This window comes from Vitis riparia, chromosome 18 (genome assembly GCF_004353265.1).
Source record: "Vitis riparia cultivar Riparia Gloire de Montpellier isolate 1030 chromosome 18, EGFV_Vit.rip_1.0, whole genome shotgun sequence".
Classification (NCBI taxonomy): domain Eukaryota; kingdom Viridiplantae; phylum Streptophyta; class Magnoliopsida; order Vitales; family Vitaceae; genus Vitis; species Vitis riparia.
The window spans coordinates 10,124,227-10,145,235 of NC_048448.1; the positions used below are offsets into that span (position 1 = coordinate 10,124,227).

Genomic DNA, 21,009 nt, shown 5'->3' on the forward strand with positions numbered 1-21,009 from the left:
CTTGTTTTCATGTGAAGGATCTTCACACAGGGGCAATCCTTTTGCAGGGTCGAACTAAGGATGGTGTGTATGAATGGCCACTCTCCACTACCCAGTCACATCCTTTAATTGCGTTTTCTAGTGTCAAGACCACTTTGTCCGAGTGGCATCATAGGCTAGGTCATCCTTCTTTGTTAATCTTCAAAAATATTATGTCTTCGTTTCATTTAGATGTCTCTCGTCCGTCTAATTTCAATTTTAATTATAATTCGTGTCAATGCAATAAAAGTCATAAATTACCATTTTCTACTTCTACTCTCTCTACCTCTTCCCCTCTTGAAGTTATATTTACTGATATATGGACATCACCAGTCTACTCTACTGATAACTTTAAATACTATGTCATCTTTGTCGACCATTTTACAAAATATATCTGGTTTTATCCCCTCAAACGCAAATCCGACACGCATGATGTCTTTGTGCGCTTTAAGGCCCTAGTCAAAAAATTCTTTAACCGTCCAATTATAACTCTCTACTCTGACAAGGGGGGTGAATATCAAGCTCTCTCCTCATTCTTAACAATCAACGGGGTCTCACATCTTACTTCTCCACCTCACACTCCTGAACACAATGGGTACTCTGAACGTCGTCATCGTCACATTGTCGAAACGGGTCTTTCTCTACTTACCCATGCATCCATGCCTCTATCATATTGGCCTTTTGCCTTTTCTACTGCCGTCTACCTCATCAATTGTCTTCCTACACCAACTCTAAACCACCTCTCACCATATTTCAAACTCTTTGGCACATTCCCTAATGGAAGCTTTGGATGTCTCTGCTATCCTTGGCTTCGCCCATACACATCCCACAAACTCGAGTCTCGTTCCTCCCTTTGCGTCTTTGTCGGGTACTCTCCCACTCAAAGTGCCTATCTATGTCTTGACACATCCACCGCTCGTCTATACACTTCCCGTCATGTCCGCTTTGTTGAGTCAATCTTTCCCTTTGTCACTTCTCATACTTCTCTTCCTCGCGCCACTTCATCCACCATCTCTGAATGGTGCTCTATGACTTTACCAGTCGTGGCCACACCATCCGTGAATGTCGGCTCTACTCCCCCATCAAGTCTGCCCACTCCTACCGCCCCAAGCCAATCCCAAGACCCAAGCCAAAATAATGCCACCTGTGCCACACCTACACCAGAGCCCGATAGCCATTCCAGTGCGCCCGTACCAGAAACCAAATGCGACTGTGCCGATAACCCACTCCTCCTGCCTACTCAAAATGACCCTAATCAACCACCCGACCTCTCACCCTCACCTCATGTCATAGTCACTAGCTCCAAACGCAACATCCATAAACCAATTCAAAAGCTTAACCTCACAGCCCAACTCCAACAACCTACCCTTGAACCCACCACTGTTACCCAAGCCCTCAAGGACCCTAAGTGGCGACAAGCTATGTCTGCAGAGTTTGATACTTTACTACGTAATGGGACATGGGACCTAGTGTCATCTCATCCCACTCAAAATTTGGTTGGTTGTAAGTGGATCTTTCGCACTAAATATTTACCTAATGGCTCCATAGACAGTACAAAGCTCGATTGGTTGCTAAAGGCTTCCACCAAGCCCTGGTGTTGACTACTCTGAAACCTTCAGTCCAGTCATCAAACCTACCACTGTCCACCTTGTTCTCAGCCTTGCGGTCAGCAAGGGTTGGTCACTAAGACAACTTGATGTCAACAATGCCTTTCTTCAGGGCACTCTCACTGAGGATGTGTTTATGTCTCAACCACCGGGCTTCATTGATCGCGATCATCCTCATCATGTCTGCAAGCTACGCAAGGCTATCTATGGCCTTAAACAAGCCCCACGTGCCTGGTATCATGAGTTGCGCCAATTTCTTCTCCAATTTAGCTTCATCAATTCCATTGCCGATACCTTCTTGTTCATCTTCAATAACCGTGGCACCATTCTTTATCTTTTAGTCTATGTCGATGATATCATTATCACTGGGAATAATGTTGAAGCAGCGCAGACTTTCATTCAACAACTTTCTCAGCGCTTCTCTCTCAAGGACCTTGGCCCTCTGACATACTTCCTTGGAGTGGAAGTCACCTCCCACACCAATGGTCTTTTCCTCAGTCAACGCAAATACATTGCCGATCTACTTAACAGAACTCACATGACTGAAGCAAACCTGTTCCTACACCACTAGCAACTAGTCCGATTCTCACTTTACAATCAGGAACCCCACTATCTGACCCGACCAAGTATCGAACAGTGGTTGGTAGCCTCCAGTATCTCTCCCTCACTCGGTCGGACATTGCTTATACGATGAACAAACTCTCTCAGTTTATGCATCAACCGACAAGTGACCACTGGAATGCAGTCAAGCGTCTGCTGCGGTATCTCTGTGGCACCTTAACCACGGCATCACACTTCGTCGGACCTCCCCACTAGCACTTCATGCCTTTTCTGACTCTGATTGGGTAGGTAACAAAGATGATTTCACCTCCACCAGTGCATACATAATCTATTTGGGTCACAATCCTATTTCTTGGAGCTCTAAGAAACACGAACTGTGGCTCGCTCTTCACTGAGGCTGAATACCGATCGGTGGCCTCTACTGCTGCGGAAATTCGTTGGATTTGCTCTCTCCTCACCGAACTCGGTGTCACTCTTCCCCAACAACCAGTTATTTATTGTGATAATGTTGGTGCAACAAATCTCTGTTCCAATCCGGTCTTTCACTCGCGCATGAAACATGTTGCCCTCGACTATCACTTTATCCGAGAACAAGTTCAAAATGGTTTGCTACGAGTGTCACACATCTCTGCCTCTGATCAACTCACCGATGCTCTTACCAAACCTCTTGCTCGTCCTCAGTTTGACTCACTCAAGGCCAAGATTGGACTTGCTCCACGGTCGTCCATCTTGTGGGGACATGATAAGGATATACAATCAAGTTGAGAAAGTCAATGGAGAAAATCAAGGGATTTCCACGTTTGAATATCTGCAGTTATACCATTATTGTATTATTAGATAGTTACTCAATTTGTTTTGTTTCCTATTTCTTTGTAATCAGTTTCCTATTTTCGTGCTCATGCAATCTGTATATATGCTAACCACATCAATGAGAATCACAAGCCATAATTCTTCAATCTCTCTCTCTTCCAAAAATTCTTTATTGTTACTGCACTTTCTCGATGAAAAATCAATTGTAGCTTACCAATGAAGTCATCAAACAACTTACCAGTGGGAGTTTCTATGTTGGTATCAAGTTGAGGGTGGGGTTTGTGGCCAGTGGTTATTTTATTTAATGGGTGAAAAATGGATCAAATATATAATGAAAAGAATATGGTGCTTCTTATAAGGGCCCAGGATGAGCAAACATGCTACAATGATGTTTCAAAATGCGCCATTATTTAGAAACGCCATCATCTCTCTCCATAAAACGCCAAGAATATGCCTCCTATCCCAAGCGCCAACATTAACTAGTTATATTGACAAACAATGACACTTTAATTTCCCCAATCTCGGCATCCAACATATGATGCTCAATATTTTTCGATGAAATAAACCGAGAAATCAACCGACTTATCCAAGAATTTTTTTTTGATTTGCCAAAAAAAAAAAATATTTAAGATTGATAAGAAATAAATTATTTTCTTTTTCATTTCATTTACTATTTCTTAGGATCAAAACATCGACTCAATAATATTTCTCAGTGAAATCAATCAAGAAACCATGTGACTTATCCCACTAAAATTTAATTTATAGAAAAAAAATTTAAGTATGAAGGGATAAAAATTTTCAATCATTCAACTCACCTTTCTTACCATCCAAACATAAGGAACCTTATCATGCCTATCATGGAAAAGCTCTAAATCTCTATAAGATTTATATTATAGAAAATCTTGGTTGAAATTTCTTTACCATTATTTTGCTCAAGATTTTATTATGAATTCTCTTAAAATTTCTTAAATTTAAGATTTGTGTTTATTGAAAAACTCTTGCTATTTAAGCATTAACAATCACTTAAATATATTATTAAACATCCATTGGCATACACTATCTATTTTTTGTTTTTGGTTTTTTTTTTAAAATAGTGACTTTTATATATATATATAAGAGTTTACCTAGAAAATGTAATAACTTGTAATATCACTTAATCAAATTCTAAAATTTTTTAAATTAATTTTTAAAGATATAAGGTAAATCTATACTTTTTGTATAAAGTTTCTCTTTTTTATGTAAAAGTTTCTATTTTTAAAAATAAAAAATCCAAAATGTATCCAAACAAAACCTAAATTAATAATATTGAAATAGAAATTGATTGTTTGATATTTACTTTATTTGAATTGTTTAATTAGTTCAATTAGATATTATTTCAATACTGTATATGAATCATGTGATTATTTTAATACTGCAATTTAGTTTAATTTAATTTTATATACAATGAGTCATCATTAAATTGTTTAATGATGATTCATATGCAATTCCTTAATTAAATTGTTTAATTTAAGTAATTAATTTAGTTTAATTGAATATTTGTACACAAATGTCTTAGGCTTTGGAGGGTCTTGCCTGCTTAGCAGGGAGAAGGGTGTTGAAGGATACAAATGCCTTAAAAGTGAATAAGGCTTGAGCCATCAAATGCTTGGAGAGTCAAATATTAATTGAGGAATTGCTTACTAATTTAATAACTCATTTATTATCATTAGTCTTGTATTTGGGTAGCAAAAGGCTCATTTGTTGGATGATTTTGTGGTTGAAGTTTAGGTGATTGAGAGATGGACACAAACCAAACTTAAAAGCCCCGCCAATGAAGTTTAAGCTTTGTCCAAAGCTTATTTTCATGGTATAATACCAATAAAAAGAAAGGAAAAAGAAAGAAAAGAATTACGTTGCATTTGAATAAAGATATGATGTGAGACCATTTAACTGGAATTCAATTAATAGGGTTTGATCCCTTAAAAATAACACAATATTGCACATTATTCTGTCATCCTAAGGTGTTTGGTCTTGGTACATGACCAGTAGTTTAATTATTATTATTGATACTACAAAAAATAAACATCCCTAAAATGTATGACATTCAAAATACATTTAGTTATAATCAAACACTTGAAACACGTATACCTAAGAAAACATCTATGATTAAAGTTCTCTATAAGAGATAACCTTCGTGACACCAAAAGGTTAGTTGAATACTAAAAAAAGTAGTCAAACACATAAAAGAAAAATGGAAGAAACTGTTCAAAAGCTTCATGAGTGAAAGAAAAATGGAGGAAATCGTTCAGAAGCTTCATAAGAAGGAGCATATAAGTAACTCCTCCCCAACCAAAAAAAGTTTTGACTCCCCTTTAGGAAAACTCTCTCAAAAATCCCGACACTCATTTTTGCATCAAGAAACCTCCTTTGAATCCAAAAATGATAGAACCAAAATTTTCAATTATTTATGAATATTTTTTAGATCTTCTATTACCTAGCTACAATATTTCATAGTATATTGTGTCACAATCTTATGTCAAAAATGAAGCTTTAATACATGCACTTCAACTAAATTGATCAGATAATAAAGCTCATAAAATGTGTCTTTTGTTAACCACATGCATCTTTTGTTTGAAAATAATCAACGGAAATAGTCACAAAAAAAAAAAAAAAAAGACAAAAGCAAAAGTTTATCTGTCATTGGACGGAATTCCAAGTCATTTGATTGGATTTTGTTAACTGTTCCTACTGTCGGTGACCGCCCACCACCCACCAAGAAGCGGGGGCCATGATTTCCCACTGGAAACCCTCCAGCAAAGCCGCCCCATGGACCATACCAGCCGAAGTGGGCCCATAGAGAGGCTGAGTCCCCACATTGAAAAATGTAGGAGGCTCACGATCATATTTGGGCTTCTCCTCGATTCGAGCCCAAAGGCGCACGTGAATTCTCCTTTGAGGCCCGTAAAAGAAGGTTGAGCTCTAACTAGGAAAGTTGGTGTTGGGCTATTGGTCGTTTGCAGTTATATTCAGGGTGTTACGGAGGTGAGGGCTGGAGAGATGAGACTGGGCTGCAAATCACCCCAATTAACCCAACCGGGCCTCACCTGAACCCAAACTCACCTTCCGTAAACCATCATCTTTCATCAATAGTATGTAGTGGTCCTAGCATCATTGAAATAACCCATCTATCATTATTAGGCTCACATGGTGTATGTGTGACCTGTCGTCGCTGTGATCTCCCCCTCCCATCACCACTTTTGCTACCCTTATTGGAAGACTCTCTTCCGCAGGACTGGTCATCGTCGGACTACCTCAACCGTCCGATGATCGCCATATATCATTATCCACCATATATGGACTGACAAGGATGATCCATCTTACACGTTAGCTGATTTTGGAACAGAAACCATTGTCGCTGAGGTCCATATCAACCTCAATGTCCTCAACTGCCTTTTAAGATGGTCCCCAGCGTTCCTCCTTCACCGACGTTGCTAACACCACCCATCCCAAAAACATACTCACTGACTCGATCTCAGGCTTTTCGTTGGGTAGAAGCATGGCCGCATAACAAAGGCCCATTGGCATTGGGCTTTGTGCTCAAGTCCATATCATCGTCCTCGATCAAAAAAAATTGGAGAGGGTTACAAACTTACAAATCGAAGTGACCTTTACGTTTGTCTCTTCGGAGAGTCAATCTAACAGCTATCTATCGTAGTAGCGACAAGGCTCGACAGCGCTTCTAAGTATTTCTGTCCTTGCTGCATGAGCCTTGCCTCCCCTACTATTAAAACCAAAGGGTCCATTTTACCCTTTCAACCACCAACGGCGTTATCACATCGTATCTTAAGCGAGGGACATGTTAGTCAATTTCTCCCACTACACAACGTGTCGGTTAAATAAAATATAAGGTGCCGATGAGAAAAAATATGCTGTGCATAAGATGCATTGCTAATGATACTCCTTACGGTTGTCGACTCTTGATGTGGCTTCCTTTTTGGCATGGAATGAATGACGCTCCCCCTGATCAGCCGACTACGTACCCAAACCTCAAGTCTGGTGACTGAAGTTTTACCAAATGGGTGCAGGATAAGATGATCAGATTAGTATAGCTCTGCAAGAGATGTACTCCTCAGTCCTCACCACACCAGATAATATCTTCTGGATGATAAGATCATAATTCAAAAGATAATTTCGGTTTATTAGGAAGATGGGGCCTAACAAGCCACTTAACTACAGTCAACTAACTCCGGTTCCAATTGCCCACTTCAATCTCCGAAGCGGCTCAATTCAATTAAAACGAGCGCAAACCCACAAACGAGTCAAAAGCTGGGTACACTTTTCAGATTTCAGTTCCAGAATTTGCCGGCAGCTGGAATCTGACTAAGCAATGTTTCCGGCGAAAGTTGAAGGTAATGTAAAGCAACAAGGCGCCGGTGCGGCAACGGAAAAGGTTGTTGTGGCTGTTAGAGCAGAGAGAGTGATCTCCAAGACTGCATTAGCATGGGCTCTGAGTCACGTCGTTCACGCCGGCGATTGCATAACGTTGCTCGCTGTTTTTGCCACGAAGAAAACGGGTGATTCCATCATTTTCAACGCGAATCTCAAATTTTGTCCTTGTATTTTTATAATTGGGAATTTAAGTTATGTACAATGTGTTTGTTAATTTAAGGTCGGAGATTATGGAACTTCCCAAGATTGACAGGGGATTGTGCGAACAGTCACCGGGAGAGATTACCGGATCGGATTTGTGAGATCTCCGAGTCTTGTTCTCAGATGGTTCTCCAGTTCAACGACCAAGTCGAGGTGACTTCAAATTTACTGAATCTCGACGTAATGTGGTGTATTTGCCAAGACAAAACGGCGTCGTTTTAGCTTGTCTAGCCAACATTCTACTCTCCTAATCTCCTTGTACGCAGTAGTTATTACTTATTACTAGTTGATCTTCTTTAGGAAAGATGAGGAAGGACAATTCTAATATTTGATTCAAGTGTCAGAGTTTATCAGACTCCGGGAGCCGGGATCTGGTGTCAGGGAGGGGCGTAGTTTTTTACTAATTAAATTCATGTAAGGGCCTGTTTGGATAGTGGGAATGACATGTGCCTGGAAAATGTCAGTTTCATGATCATTTGAAGACCCAGGAATCTTGTATTCTTGTGGTCTGTTTGGATGCATTATTACTTCATTATTATTCACTACTACTTATGGGACCCAAATTACTAAATTTAGGGCTTGTTTATGGATTTCAGTAGAATATTATATAAACTAACTACTAATAATACCCATTAAATGATTGAATCATCAATGGGTACTGCAGTGTGCTGCACAGTTATTGGTGCTTGTATGATTATTATAAGAATTTAACCCTGGATTAATTTGATAGAGTAGAAAGAATATTTTGTCTCAACTTGGACTAGGTCCTACTACATTAAATTCTTTTGGACTATTTAGACCAGCTTCCATTTGCCTTTACAGGTTGTAAAGTTAGAAAGCTCCCTCTGTGAGAATGGCCTTAATTTTGATGACAAGATTTGAATAAATAGCTAAAACCAAAAAGAAAATTAATTTGCTCTTAATGATTTCTTTGTTGTAGGTTAGAGTGAGGATTAAGGTGGTATCAGGTACACCTGGCGGTGCGGTGGCAGCTGAAGCAAAGAGCAATGGAGCCAACTGGGTCATACTGGACAAGTAATTAAACATAAAAGTATTGTTACTTGTTTCTAATCTATTAATTTGATCAGTTAGTCTTCACTTTTTCTCCTTCTGATTGTCACCTGTAGAAAGGTTTCAAATGGAAGATTAACCATTTAGGCATGGATCATTTCCATGCCATTTTTTCATTTTATTCCCACCAGTTTCTAGTTCATATCATTATGAGTTCACAGTATATAGCAAGTATGGCAAATATGAAATGGTTACAGGATTTATTCAATTTATTATTAGCTGATGTTTGTAGTTCATTGTCTTTATGTTGTTTGCCGTAACTCCTTAATGAATAGAGATTGACTATATTGCAAAATGTTTTTGTATTTGTACATGCAACATATTTCTAGTATGCATGTGTGTTAAGGGAAAGTACCAAAGATGAGTAATCCTTTTGGGTCAATCCGATTTGGGTAAATTTTTGCATGTCATTTCTCCCATACTTTCCATAGTTGGCTGAGGATCAAAGCAATCCAGCTGTCTAGAAACGTATATTGACTTCAATGTCTATTAATTCTGCAATCTTTACATAGTGAAACAAAATAAAAATTTAGCAAAACTTGAGTCTTTGTTCAGATGGATCATAGTCATGAAACATGAGTAAATGAAACAAAATAATATCCCACATCAGGTATCCCACTGATAAAAAAAAACAAAAAAAAACAAAAAAGGCTTCTCGTATTGGAAATGCTCCATTACCTTTTGCAGTTGTTGCTATCCTATTTTAGTTGGTTTCAGATTGGTATTTATTGAGGTATCTATTGCATTCTTAGTCATTTTACCTATACACAGAACTAGTTATTATTCAATGACAATGTGAATTGTAGTATGGAGTTTTAGTTTCTTAGCCTTTTAGGTCATGCTGAACCTTATGTTTCTCATTACATAATTAGAAAAATTAATAGGAGTACATAACCACCATGGATTCTGTTATATGCTGAGACAGGAAACTGAAGCAAGAACTAAAGCATTGCATGGAGGAACTCCACTGCAACATTGTTCTGATGAAGGGTTCTCAACCAAAAGTCCTTAGGCTGAATTTGGGAAGCTCAAATGAACTTCAAACACCTTTCTTTTCTGCTTCTTCTTCACCAGATATGGAAAACAGAACATTGCAAGGTCACAAGATCAAGCATTCTACTCCAGTGAGCAGCCCTGAAGATCCAAGTACTTCCTTTACTAGAACCACAAGGGAAGGTTCATTATCAAGTTCTGATACATTGACTTCCCCTTTCCTTGTTTATGAACAAAATCCTCTTTTTGAAGGACTGAATAAAGGAAAATACAGGCCAGTTTATGAAGATGATTCAGATGAATCACCAACAGCACTTGACTGTGAAAGGCTTATCACTCTTTCAGCACCCCCAGCATCATCTGTGAAAAGTGACCATCAGAGTGTATTTTGGATTCCCCAAAACCACATTGTTGCTGAGAAGGCCCCATTAAACAAAAACTCCAGAAGCACCCAAAAAATGAGATCTCCTTCCAGAACTCTACTCGACAAGTTTGTTGAGTTTGATAAAGATACGAGGATCAGAGGACCTGGGTCCATCCAAACCCGTCAAAGAGACTACAGTTTTGACTCAACCATCAGAGAGGCGGTCCCTTTAGGCAGAACTTCCTCAAAACCACCTCCTTTGTGCTCACTTTGCCAACACAAGGCTCCAGTTTTTGGAAAACCTCCAAGGCAGTTTGCTTATGAAGAGCTACAAGAAGCTACAAACGGATTCTCAGATGAAAATTTCTTGGCAGAAGGTGGGTTTGGTGTGGTTCATAGGGGGGTGCTGAGAAATGACCAGGTGGTTGCAGTGAAGCAGTTAAAGTATGCTGGGTCTCAAGGAGATGCAGATTTTTGCAGGGAAGTGAGGGTTTTAAGCTGTGCACAGCATAGGAATGTTGTGTTGCTTATTGGATTTTGTATTGAAGGGAGAAAGAGAGTATTGGTTTATGAGTACATATGCAATGGCTCCTTGGACTTCCATTTACACGGTATGCTCTGTTTTCTTTCTTTCATTTGATTCCTTAGTGTATAAGCTTGTGAGTACAGATTTACTGGCTCCTTAGAGTTCAATTTACACAGTATTCCTTGTTTAATCTCATTCCCATTCTTGTGCGTTTGTAAATGTTTTATTGTGTTTAACAACTTCAACTTTACAGCTTCAATTTATTGCTCAATACGTGCCTTTCACCATGCAAATATTCCTAAAATTTTCAGGAAACAAGACAACCCCACTGGATTGGCAATCACGGCTGAAAATTGCAATTGGAACAGCACGAGGCCTACGATACCTTCATGAAGACTGTAGAGTGGGTTGCATAGTACACAGGGACATGCGACCTAATAATATCCTCCTAACCCATGACTTCGAGCCTCTGGTACTTAAATTTGATACATAGGTTTCTTACTAATACGAGTTAATCCACATTCTTTCCATTGATTTTTCTATAAATAGTGAAGAATCTTTAGTTTCTTTAAAGAAAATGAGTTAATCCACCATTTAAGTTATTAGGAGCATAATTTATCAAGTTCAAGAGTACAGGTATGTGCCCACTTGAAGATGATACCTTGTCCACCAACTTTGCAGCTCTGGTTGCTAACATTGAAAATAAATTTAGCTATACTGTAAGTGTATCCAGGAAAAATTAGACGCCTATAACCATCATCCACAAGTTATGTCAAACAATATTAAGTGTTTCTTATTACTAGGTGTTTTTCTTGGTTTTGAGTACTAAGATTAAATCAAAATATTTTCAAGCCCATTTTTAGATGATTTCCTTTAGGGCTCACTCAATTATATTGTAATCAGATTAATACCAACAAAACTTGCATTATTGGTCTAATGGTTTGCTTATTTATTCAATTTCAGGTTGCTGACTTCGGACTTGCTAGATGGCACTCTAACTGGGATATTAATACTGAGGAGAGACTGATTGGAACTTCTGGGTATTCATTACATCTCTGATAACTATTTTCTTGTATTCAAGCTCATTGACTTTTTAATAGAATCAACAGCTGAAAAAATGTATGCCATTTTCTACTCGAGTCATAACGACTCATGGAAGAAATGGAAAAAAGGGTGAACTAACTGATGCCTTTGTTTGTCTGATATCGATAATTCTATTAATCCAGGTATCTTGCACCAGAGTATTTGGATGGTGGAAAAATTACACAGAAAGTTGACGTATATGCATTTGGAGTGGTATTATTAGAATTAATGACAGGACAGAGGGCCAGAGACTTGCAATTTTACAGGGGACGGCATTTTTTACCTGAGTGGATCCACCCTCTCCCTGCATTACAGCCAAGCCATATTTTAGCTAATAACTACCAACTTGTGGATCCATGCTTAGCCTCTGATGAACTCCACGACTTCCCCTATCAACTACAGGCAATGGGCTGCGCTGCTTCCTTGTGTCTACGTCAAGATCCTGAATCCAGACCAACCATGTCTAAGGTTTTCTACCTTAACCCATTTATTTGAGTTTATTTTCCGTTACTCAATATCATTAAATAATGCTATTTTTGGTCCTTACTTTAATCCGATAAGTAATCGTATTTTTTTTCCCATTTTGAGAAGGTAGTTCCTTGAGTGAAAACATTTTCCTTTTGTCTATGATTAGGTCCTTAGAGTACTAGAAGGAGGTGATGCTGCAATTCCTCTGTGTTTGGACTTGAATTCAGTTGGAAGTAGAAGTGGCCATATGCATGGTCTGAGCTCACAGACACAGCCTGAGTCAAGGATAAACCACTCTCGCAGGCTTTCACATTGAACATTAATTCTGCATTTGGTTGAGGGTGTTCTGTCATATATAGTCCATACTCCAGAAATACATTGGCGAGCCGCTTGCATGATTGCAGTCTATCAATGGATCTTGAAGGGCTGCATCAGCACATGGATCATATTATCAAATCACATGATTTCTTTATAAAAAAAAATTGATGTCTTATAATTGTTTATCATTGTTACCATTTTTGGAATCTTAAAATACCCAAATGAAGGTCAGTTACATGTTTGTACACTTGGTTCATTTGTTGTTCACATATATCAGCCAATAAATGAAGGGGGTGAAAATTAAGGAAATCATGTGGTCTCTCTCCTAATACTTGGCCTGTTGGACTGTTCTGAAATATCGTGCTGATATGAAATGTATCAATGATTTTTACACTACTGTTCAATCAAATGATTGAAAGAGGAATCGATGAGCCTTCCAAAACCTTAACCCATGTTTAGTTTTAGAACAATATTAAGAAAACTATGTTTTTCAAATTATTTAATATATTTATTGATTTTTTCTATTTTTTCTCCAAGATAAATAGAGGAGAATTGTCATTCATGGTCCTCCATAACAATCTACCTGGATGATTGGTTCATGAGTAGATGCTGTAGAAATGATGTAGACAGTAGACTTGACAAGCAAGGGAATGAAATAATTATTTAACGATACTATATTATGGATTCAGAATAAATATCATATATAAAATAAAAATCAGAAGCATATGCATTGGAAACACTGTGGAAGATTGTGGTTTCCAGTTTTTTTTTTTTTTTTTTTTTCAACCAGCCAACTGGGTCAGGCTTCCAGTAATTTAAAGCCAGAGAATTCTTAATTAATTTCACTTCTAAAAACGCCCCCTCCCTATGCAGCAATGCTTTACCTTCCTCCAACGTAACCCCAGGAACATAAGAGTGTACATTTACACGTGTAAGGAGAAGATCACAAGTTTTTAGTAAAAACTCGTAAGTAACTAGGGGCGAGTGCACACGTGGCATGTAATAATGCAGAGGTTTTTGATGTGGTGGGAGGGCATCACCTCTTCTTGTGGCTGCCGCCTCCTCCGCCTGGAGAAGAAACGGAATCAGTCTGTTCCGATGGGAATGAGGAGACGCCACCCTCCACAGTCTGTTGTTGCGGATCAATCCCCATGTCCGAAACGCTCCACACCTTCACTGACTTGTCAAGACTCCCGCTGTACACTACCCAGCGTTGATTCTTAGCCGTGGATTCCTTGTCCTCCCCAACCGCTAAACATTTGACTGGTCCTGTGTGACCAGTCAACACTGAGAGACACGTGTGCACCACTCCTTCCCTCCTCCATACGCATATGGTCTTATCCGCAGACCCGCTGAACACCAGATTCGCTGCGGCCGCGAGGCAGAGGACCGCCACCTTGTGCCCTCTCAGCACCCCACCGTGAGATAACTGCTTCTCACGTTCCCAGAAGTTGACCAGTCCATCGGAGGACCCGCAGTACACCACCGAGCCCGACGTGTTCACGCATAACGCCGTCACCGCGCATTCTTGCTTCAGAAGCGTTTGTACGAACGCGTGCTTTGTCCCTTTCCCATGCAACTCCCTTCGCCAAACTTTAACGGAGCCATCGGCGGAGCCGGTGAACACCATGCCCTCACTGCTGGCCACTACGGAGTTGACGGCGTCGTCGTGCGCACTGATGGATTCCAGACACTTGGAATCAGATATTCGCCAAACCTTAAAGGTTCTGTCCCAGGAAGCCGAGTACAGAAGGCCCTGCTCTTCGTTCAAGCTCAAACACGATATGGCATCGGAGTGCCTGATCCAGAGAGCAGAACGGCGCCGTCTCACCTCAACGTAATTGCTTGGATTGATTGAGCTCTTGAATATGTCCTTTAAAGTTGGTAAAGTTCCTGCTCGTTTGTGAACGCTGGCGTTCTTGGGGGAGACCTTCCAAACTCTTATCTTTCCGTCTTGGTGGCCAGTGAAAATCTTCTCCCCCGAGATTACTATGGCTTTTACAAGTCCACTGTTGGATTTGAATCCAGAAAACTCTTTCAGATTCTTCCAAACACGAATATTCTTGCTATCTGAGCCTGTGTACAAGAGCTCGCCGGTAGCGGCCAAGGAGTAAATATGGCCTTCTTCGCGAGTCAGGGATCCGATAAGGCCATTCTGAGGCAGGTTTTCTTCGAATCGGGACCATGAGGATTTGGCCTCAGAAGAAGTCTGGTTCCAAGGAGACATGGTCATTGGAGAGCCTTCTCCGCTCAGGCGGTTGTCGTAGAAACCAGGACTGGCGGCGGAAGCACTGCTGTTGCGGATGGGGTAATCATCCTCGGTTGGGATTGAAGAGGAAAGATTGGGATCCGAATGCATGATATTGCGGTACTTGGGTCTCGGTATACTGTTCGTTTCTTCTAACATTGTGCCTCCTTGGCTCCTTCCTCTCTCACTCAACAGTTCCCATCGTGGGGAAACGAAATTTGGACAATAGAAATTCTGTACAATGGAAAAAGATTGAAGTGACGTAAAAGAAGAAGAAAATGGGTTGATGCAGAAACGAAGGAGACAAACAGAGAGCCCAGATACCGCGGGATTGTTATTGTTAAGAATATGAAATAAGTAAAGGCGGGAGAAGAGAGTGAGGGCGTATATATAAATTGCAGAGAAAATAACCGTAGAGGAAATGCGGTCAATAAGGTGGGGACACGTGTGGGGCTCAAACGTACAAAGATATCTCGTGGGAGGCCAGAGAATCCGGATCCGACACTTATATTTAAGCTATTGTTTTTAATGTTGGAAAATTAGCTGTTAGCATTGTACGGTTGCTAACCTTGTACGCTTTTTTTTGGATGATTCAGGTTTGTTAGAGTGGACAGATCCTAAAAGCGCGTGCCACAAACGTACTAATGAGTGAGCGCCAGGTAATTTTCCCATTTTCAAAACTTTCTAATTTTTTAATCTACTCTACTCGATCCAATTTTAGTACCATCGTTACGATCCAAGACGATTGCTGGCAATGCTCAACTTGATTTGGTGGTTAACAATTATTTGGATGGACTACATTAATCTGCGCCTTACCAACTCAGAAGCTTGTTGTTTTCAGGTTGCAGGGGCAGTACGGGAGCCAGGGGCCAGGGGCCAGCTTTCCATCTTCAATTATTAAAATTCACGAATTAACGAATTAAATTAATTAGGATGATATGATGACTTTTACGTTATTTCATTTGTTTTACTCTAGGGACGTGGAGCGATCAGAAGTCAGATTTTTACTAAATGGACCAATCAAAATTCATAGAAGTTGCATAAGATCCCATGCTCCATATTTAATGGTCGGCGCATCCAATCATAGACGAGCAGCCACACAGTGGCAAAACATCGCATTCCTATACCCAAATTTTAACGGCACTAACTCGTAAAGTAGCTCCAAGCCGCCCAATCATTGCCCTCAAGCAGCGGGAACAGTAACAATGACGTGCACTTTGATGTAGGGAATTTATCTGGGTGCAAGTGGGTGGCCTCCAGCGGATTAGAATTTTTGAATTTGGAATCATTTCAAATATTTAGGTTATAATTAAATCAATTTTTTTCAACCTAAACTTAATTTTAATTGGACTTAACTAAAAATTCGGACCACCCAATTGAAAATATAGATAAATTTTTTTTAAATCATGCATTTTCATTTACAATATCATGGGAGAGGATTACATATTTGTCTATTGTTCCGAAACACAATGATTCTTCAAAATTTCCTTAGGGATAGGAATAATTTTATTTTAAATATATTAAAATTAAGTGAGGCCAAAGCCAGTTTTGACGGCTGTCTTGATATCTACGTGTACATTTTGAGAGTACATATTCTAAACAGCAGTTTTAACGTTAAAAGTTACTTTAAACATTTGAACTTGTAGCTTGCTCTCAAATGCTTCCAAACCAACACCTAATGTTGACCAACCGGTCCTGCAGAAATATGCTTTCGGCTTCAGCCATCAGCGGCCGAGAATACTGAAGTAAGCATCAAAATATGATGGACCGACACGTAGAAGAGTGAGCCAAAAACAGACTCTGCAGCGGCCACTTGGCATGGTTGTTTGTGTGTCATTTTCTTTATGCTTTACATAGAGTATTTCTAACAAGTATAGGTTGAGGCCCAGCAGCACTCCTGCCTGCCCACAAAGTCCTGCACTCCGTAATTATCCTCCTCTTACCAACTTTGACCACATAAAGCAAATCTTAGCTTTCTCTTTAAGCCTTTCTGGTCTAGGTTGCCCATGTCGAGGAAAACGACATATCTTCATCAATTGTTTTCCTTTCTCTACTACTATGAGCCATGTTCATATTCGACCTCCTTTCTAAAAATTGCAATGCGGATATTTTGATAGAAAGAAAAAAACTGATACACGATTCCCCTGAATGATTCTGCGATGACCCACAAGGCCATAATTAAGGAAATAATATATACATATATATCAATAATAATTCATCTTTCTACACATTTCACTTTCATTAGCCATTCAACTACCAACCTAAGTAAAGCATCTGGCTTAAGCATTCCATCTTAGGAAATTCAGGTTGTTGAGGTTGTACATGAATATCCAGAATTTTCATGGGTCATTTTCATTAATCTGTACATGCATTATTCCGACATGCGCGCATGTAGTTGAAATTTTCTTTGAGAAAAATATTGTTTATGTTATCTTACCGGAATTAAAAAGATATGCCCAGTCGTAGGTAGTGACGCTCATCGAAACACCCGGCCATACATGAAGGGCTAGAGTTTATAAGCTTTCAGTCATTAAATTTTATTTCTCCCTTTTCCCATTTGAGATTAGAGAGGTAATCTTTTGCACAACATAAACCAATCTAGAATGAAGGCAAGAGACCTTCCCCACCTAACAAAGGGTGCCAGTGACCTATTGAAGAGCCCATAATGAAGGGAATTTTACCCTATTAGAAAAATATTAAAGTCCCCACCCTTGCGTGAAGGCATGAAATGTATGATTAGGGCAACACTCTGCATGTAAACATACACACACATTAATAATTGCTGTGTGATTTTCATACTAAATATAGCTCCACAAGCTTCTGAAAGGTGCCCTTGTTCAAATAATGGTTCATTTTTCATTATGGTATGATAATGGAGGGAGAACTATTAGGATCATTTGCTGAAACAATATTCTTCTTCCAACATTGAGAAAGAGGCCAGAGTTGGTCCAATCTATATATGCATTGGACCAATACATATGTGGTGTCCATACATTTTTTTTAAGGGTATGATGAGAGATAGAACAAACTCTATGGTACACCTAAAATTCTTGAATCCACTTTTGAATTGATTTTATGTAATTTTTGAATTTTTATAAGCAATAAGTAAATAGAAATTGAAATTTAGATTAAAAAATATCATTATAATTAACAATCGAATAGACATTAATGACAAATTCAATTTTTTTTTCTTCATGTGATTGTATTTTTAAGGAGATAAAAGTTTTTTTTTTTTCATTGATGTATAAGTTTTAATAGTAACAAATTAGTATAGAATATAAAGATAAAACAATCACATCAAAATGTATGTGAGGTTTCAACGTGGTTCAATTAATCATATATAGATTCATAAATAAATAAATAAATAACTTCATGACATAATTTTTATTCAAGAAATAATTTTTACGAATTTATCCCAATCTCATAATTTCTCCTTCTCATAACCTAAATGTGGAAATATGATATTATAAAAACAAATCAATATTAAAATTATTCTAATAATATTTTTTTTAAGACAAATTTATATGAATTATGAATTTGAGATCATCTCCTTTTCAGTCCTATGAGTCTAGTGAAAAATAGGCCCTACTACAAGGCCCAAAATTGCGAACTGAAAACAAAACAAGAAATCCAAACGAAATCGCAAGGGCAGTACAATTGCTTTGTCCTAGCCTGTTCTACAGGCTTCTCTTAGTCTGACGTGTCTATCCACTTCCACGTCTGAAATGATAGCAGCGAAAGAACGGTGGAAACCCGCTAAGAGCCCCCTGTTTCGGGGCCGACCCTATAAAACTTGCCCGCTGTTTTATCAGAATATTTCATTTAAGTCTTCCATCTTTTTCATACCTCATTGAATAAGGCAGTTAAAAAGTGTTGGACGAAATTAGAAGGTATTTTGGAGCTACAAGGCCATTTGCTAAAGCGTCTTAATAAGTTGTCAATTCGAATAGGCTTCCGACAATCAGATGGGAGTTCCACTAAATTCAGATAAATCCAAATTTGTAATTAAATGATAAATTAATGATGTAATTTTCTTTATATGCTGAATTTAGTCAAAGAATCTTCGGAGTGAATAGAAATTCCTAACCGTATCCATCTAAACAATAAATAAGTCAAGCATTGGTTATAGCTGAAATCTGAATTGTGGGCTTCAAGTTATTTGGCCAGACGAAAGCCATCTGACCAAATCGTTGAGTTTGAAAGGGTGGGTGAGAATTAGGATGGGCTAAGCCCAACTTGCGAACCCTGAACAGGTGCCAGCTTCTTTGTCCCTCCTGGGTGCACTATATTTAATAAAGCCTTTTTGTTTTGATCTAGCTCCAATTATAATTTATAATTTACTCGAGAGTAATGACTACGGTGGCATTACAAATTTACCAGAGAGTAAAGCCGAAACCGACTTCGACAGCAATTCAGCGGCGGTGCTGCTGCCTGATTCCCACGTTTTCCCAAGAGCACCCGAACCCAGCCCACCAATTACTTATCAAAATCCACCGACCTACCCTTCTCCCCACACGCTCGTCTCCTCTATATAGTCTGTAGACAACCCACTCCCCCTCCCACAGTCACGATTCGTTCCTCAATTCTTTTCACTCCATTTGAAAATGTCTTTTCTTGTGTCCAAACCCCAGCCATCTTCTTCTGATTCTGAGAAAATCACCAACAGCGACGATCGAGAGGACTCCGACACACTCCTTACTGTAACAAGCTATCTCCACTTGAAACCGGCTCAATCCTCTCAGACCCTCGACAAAGACCTCGTTCTCCGCCGCATCCGTCACCGTAAGCGCGTCAACAAGGTTCGAAACCTCTTCCAAACCCTCGTCAGCTCGCCGTTTTCGACCACTGATTCGTTCCGTGTCCAGGAGAAGAAGTGGGTCGATGACGCTTTTGCTGCACCTTAGCCGCCCTTGAGTCCCCGGCAAATGATCCATTTTGGTGATGGGGAGTGTTAGCACAGGTTTCTTCTGTAGTTATGTGAATGACTGTTTGTGCCAACCTTTCCGGTGCATTGCATCACAGTTCGGCGGGGTCGATGCAGGCACAGAGGAGTTTTTTTTCTTGTACAGTAATGAACTGGTTGAAAGGAGCTTCTTTTGTCAGCTGTCCGTACCTGCTCTAGTTCTTCTGTAAATAATTTCTAGAAATTGCTTTGATGAAGCTTTTTTTTAGTATGTGTCCTAATAAATTCCAGTTCCATTTTCAGAAATGATCGAAAACTTTCCATATCCAGAATATGTCTTATGGGGTCTGCAATTTTACAAACCAGTGAGTAATTGACTAAAAATTTTAAAACATTTGGTTATTGTCATATAAATAATTTGAAGGATGGAGGGACACAAGACCATTTGATTGGATTCAGGAGATTATACCACTAACTGGACGTGGGTTCATCTCCCTTTTCTTCTCTTAAGAGACAAAAATGAAATCATGATATATAATTAATGATGGAGGAGGATTAAAAATAAGAACATCTGATCCAATCAGGTTGTCTTCTTCTTCCTCGCCATTGTTTGAATGCAAATAGGGGACCGTCCTTCCTTTTTTTACGAGGCATTGTTTAAAGCGCAGACGCAAGATTCTCCTGACTGACAAAACCCACATACAAATTTCAATTTCAAGTGCTTATCCGCTCCTGATTAGATCTTCAACAGTCACTTGCTGCTATACATTTTTTAATAAAAAATATATTAAATGAAGTAAGTGACCTTATTTGATAATTTGTCTTAAGTTCTTAACAGAATTGAAAGGACTAAAAAGTCATTGCACCAGTAGCTCGTAACCCCTACTTAAAATCCAGAACATGGTTTTAGGTGTATGTAATTTCGTTACTTTGGCTTTGACAGGGATGTTTCTTTATTTGAGTACTCTTTCAATATTCAATTCCCCATCCCAACCTTATTTCGATCAATTTTTATCCATCCTTAATTAAATTTCCATTAGTCACTTCCTGCTATACAAATGAGTTTTAAAACATCGAATATCGTTATAAAATAGTATTAGCAGCTGTGTAAAAAAATGTAAGAGATGGGATTTGATCCTTAACCTAAGATTTTGAGTAAACATGGTAGCTACCCTTAGCCTTAAATAAATTTTTCTAAACCTGTTCTATCAGAGATGGATACCAAAAAAAGATTGCTTTCATTGCCATCCCCAGTCATTACATAAATAATATAAATCCTTGCCTAATTGGAAGATGAAAAATGGAATAACTTTTTTGGCTTGTTTCGCAGAAGCTGCAAAATCTAGTGTTGTGGATTTGTGGGAATCCTTCTTTGAAGGAGCCTATCTAATGGCCTTCAACACTACTTTA

General features: G+C 39.0%; 3 protein-coding genes across 3 annotated transcripts; 2 read left to right on the forward strand and 1 right to left on the reverse strand.

The window, feature by feature from the left end:
* The first annotated feature begins 7,190 nt into the window (after positions 1–7,190).
* Positions 7,191–12,757, forward strand: LOC117907070 (inactive protein kinase SELMODRAFT_444075-like). The gene is made up of 8 exons (XM_034820437.1): positions 7,191–7,549; positions 7,645–7,778; positions 8,566–8,660; positions 9,622–10,664; positions 10,891–11,051; positions 11,543–11,619; positions 11,806–12,130; positions 12,297–12,757. Exons 1-8 carry the CDS (start codon positions 7,363–7,365, stop codon positions 12,444–12,446), a joined length of 2,172 nt encoding a protein of 723 aa, XP_034676328.1. The 5' UTR covers positions 7,191–7,362; the 3' UTR covers positions 12,447–12,757.
* A 342-nt stretch (positions 12,758–13,099) lies between these two features.
* On the reverse strand, positions 13,100–15,026 carry LOC117906274 (protein JINGUBANG). Its single transcript, XM_034819253.1, has one exon. The coding sequence runs from the start codon at positions 14,853–14,855 to the stop codon at positions 13,485–13,487; it is 1,371 nt and encodes a 456-aa protein (XP_034675144.1). The 5' UTR covers positions 14,856–15,026; the 3' UTR covers positions 13,100–13,484.
* A 4,104-nt stretch (positions 15,027–19,130) lies between these two features.
* Positions 19,131–19,915, forward strand: LOC117907207. The gene has a single exon (XM_034820650.1). It carries the CDS (start codon positions 19,301–19,303, stop codon positions 19,598–19,600), a length of 300 nt encoding a protein of 99 aa, XP_034676541.1. The 5' UTR covers positions 19,131–19,300; the 3' UTR covers positions 19,601–19,915.
* Positions 19,916–21,009: the final 1,094 nt, after the last annotated feature.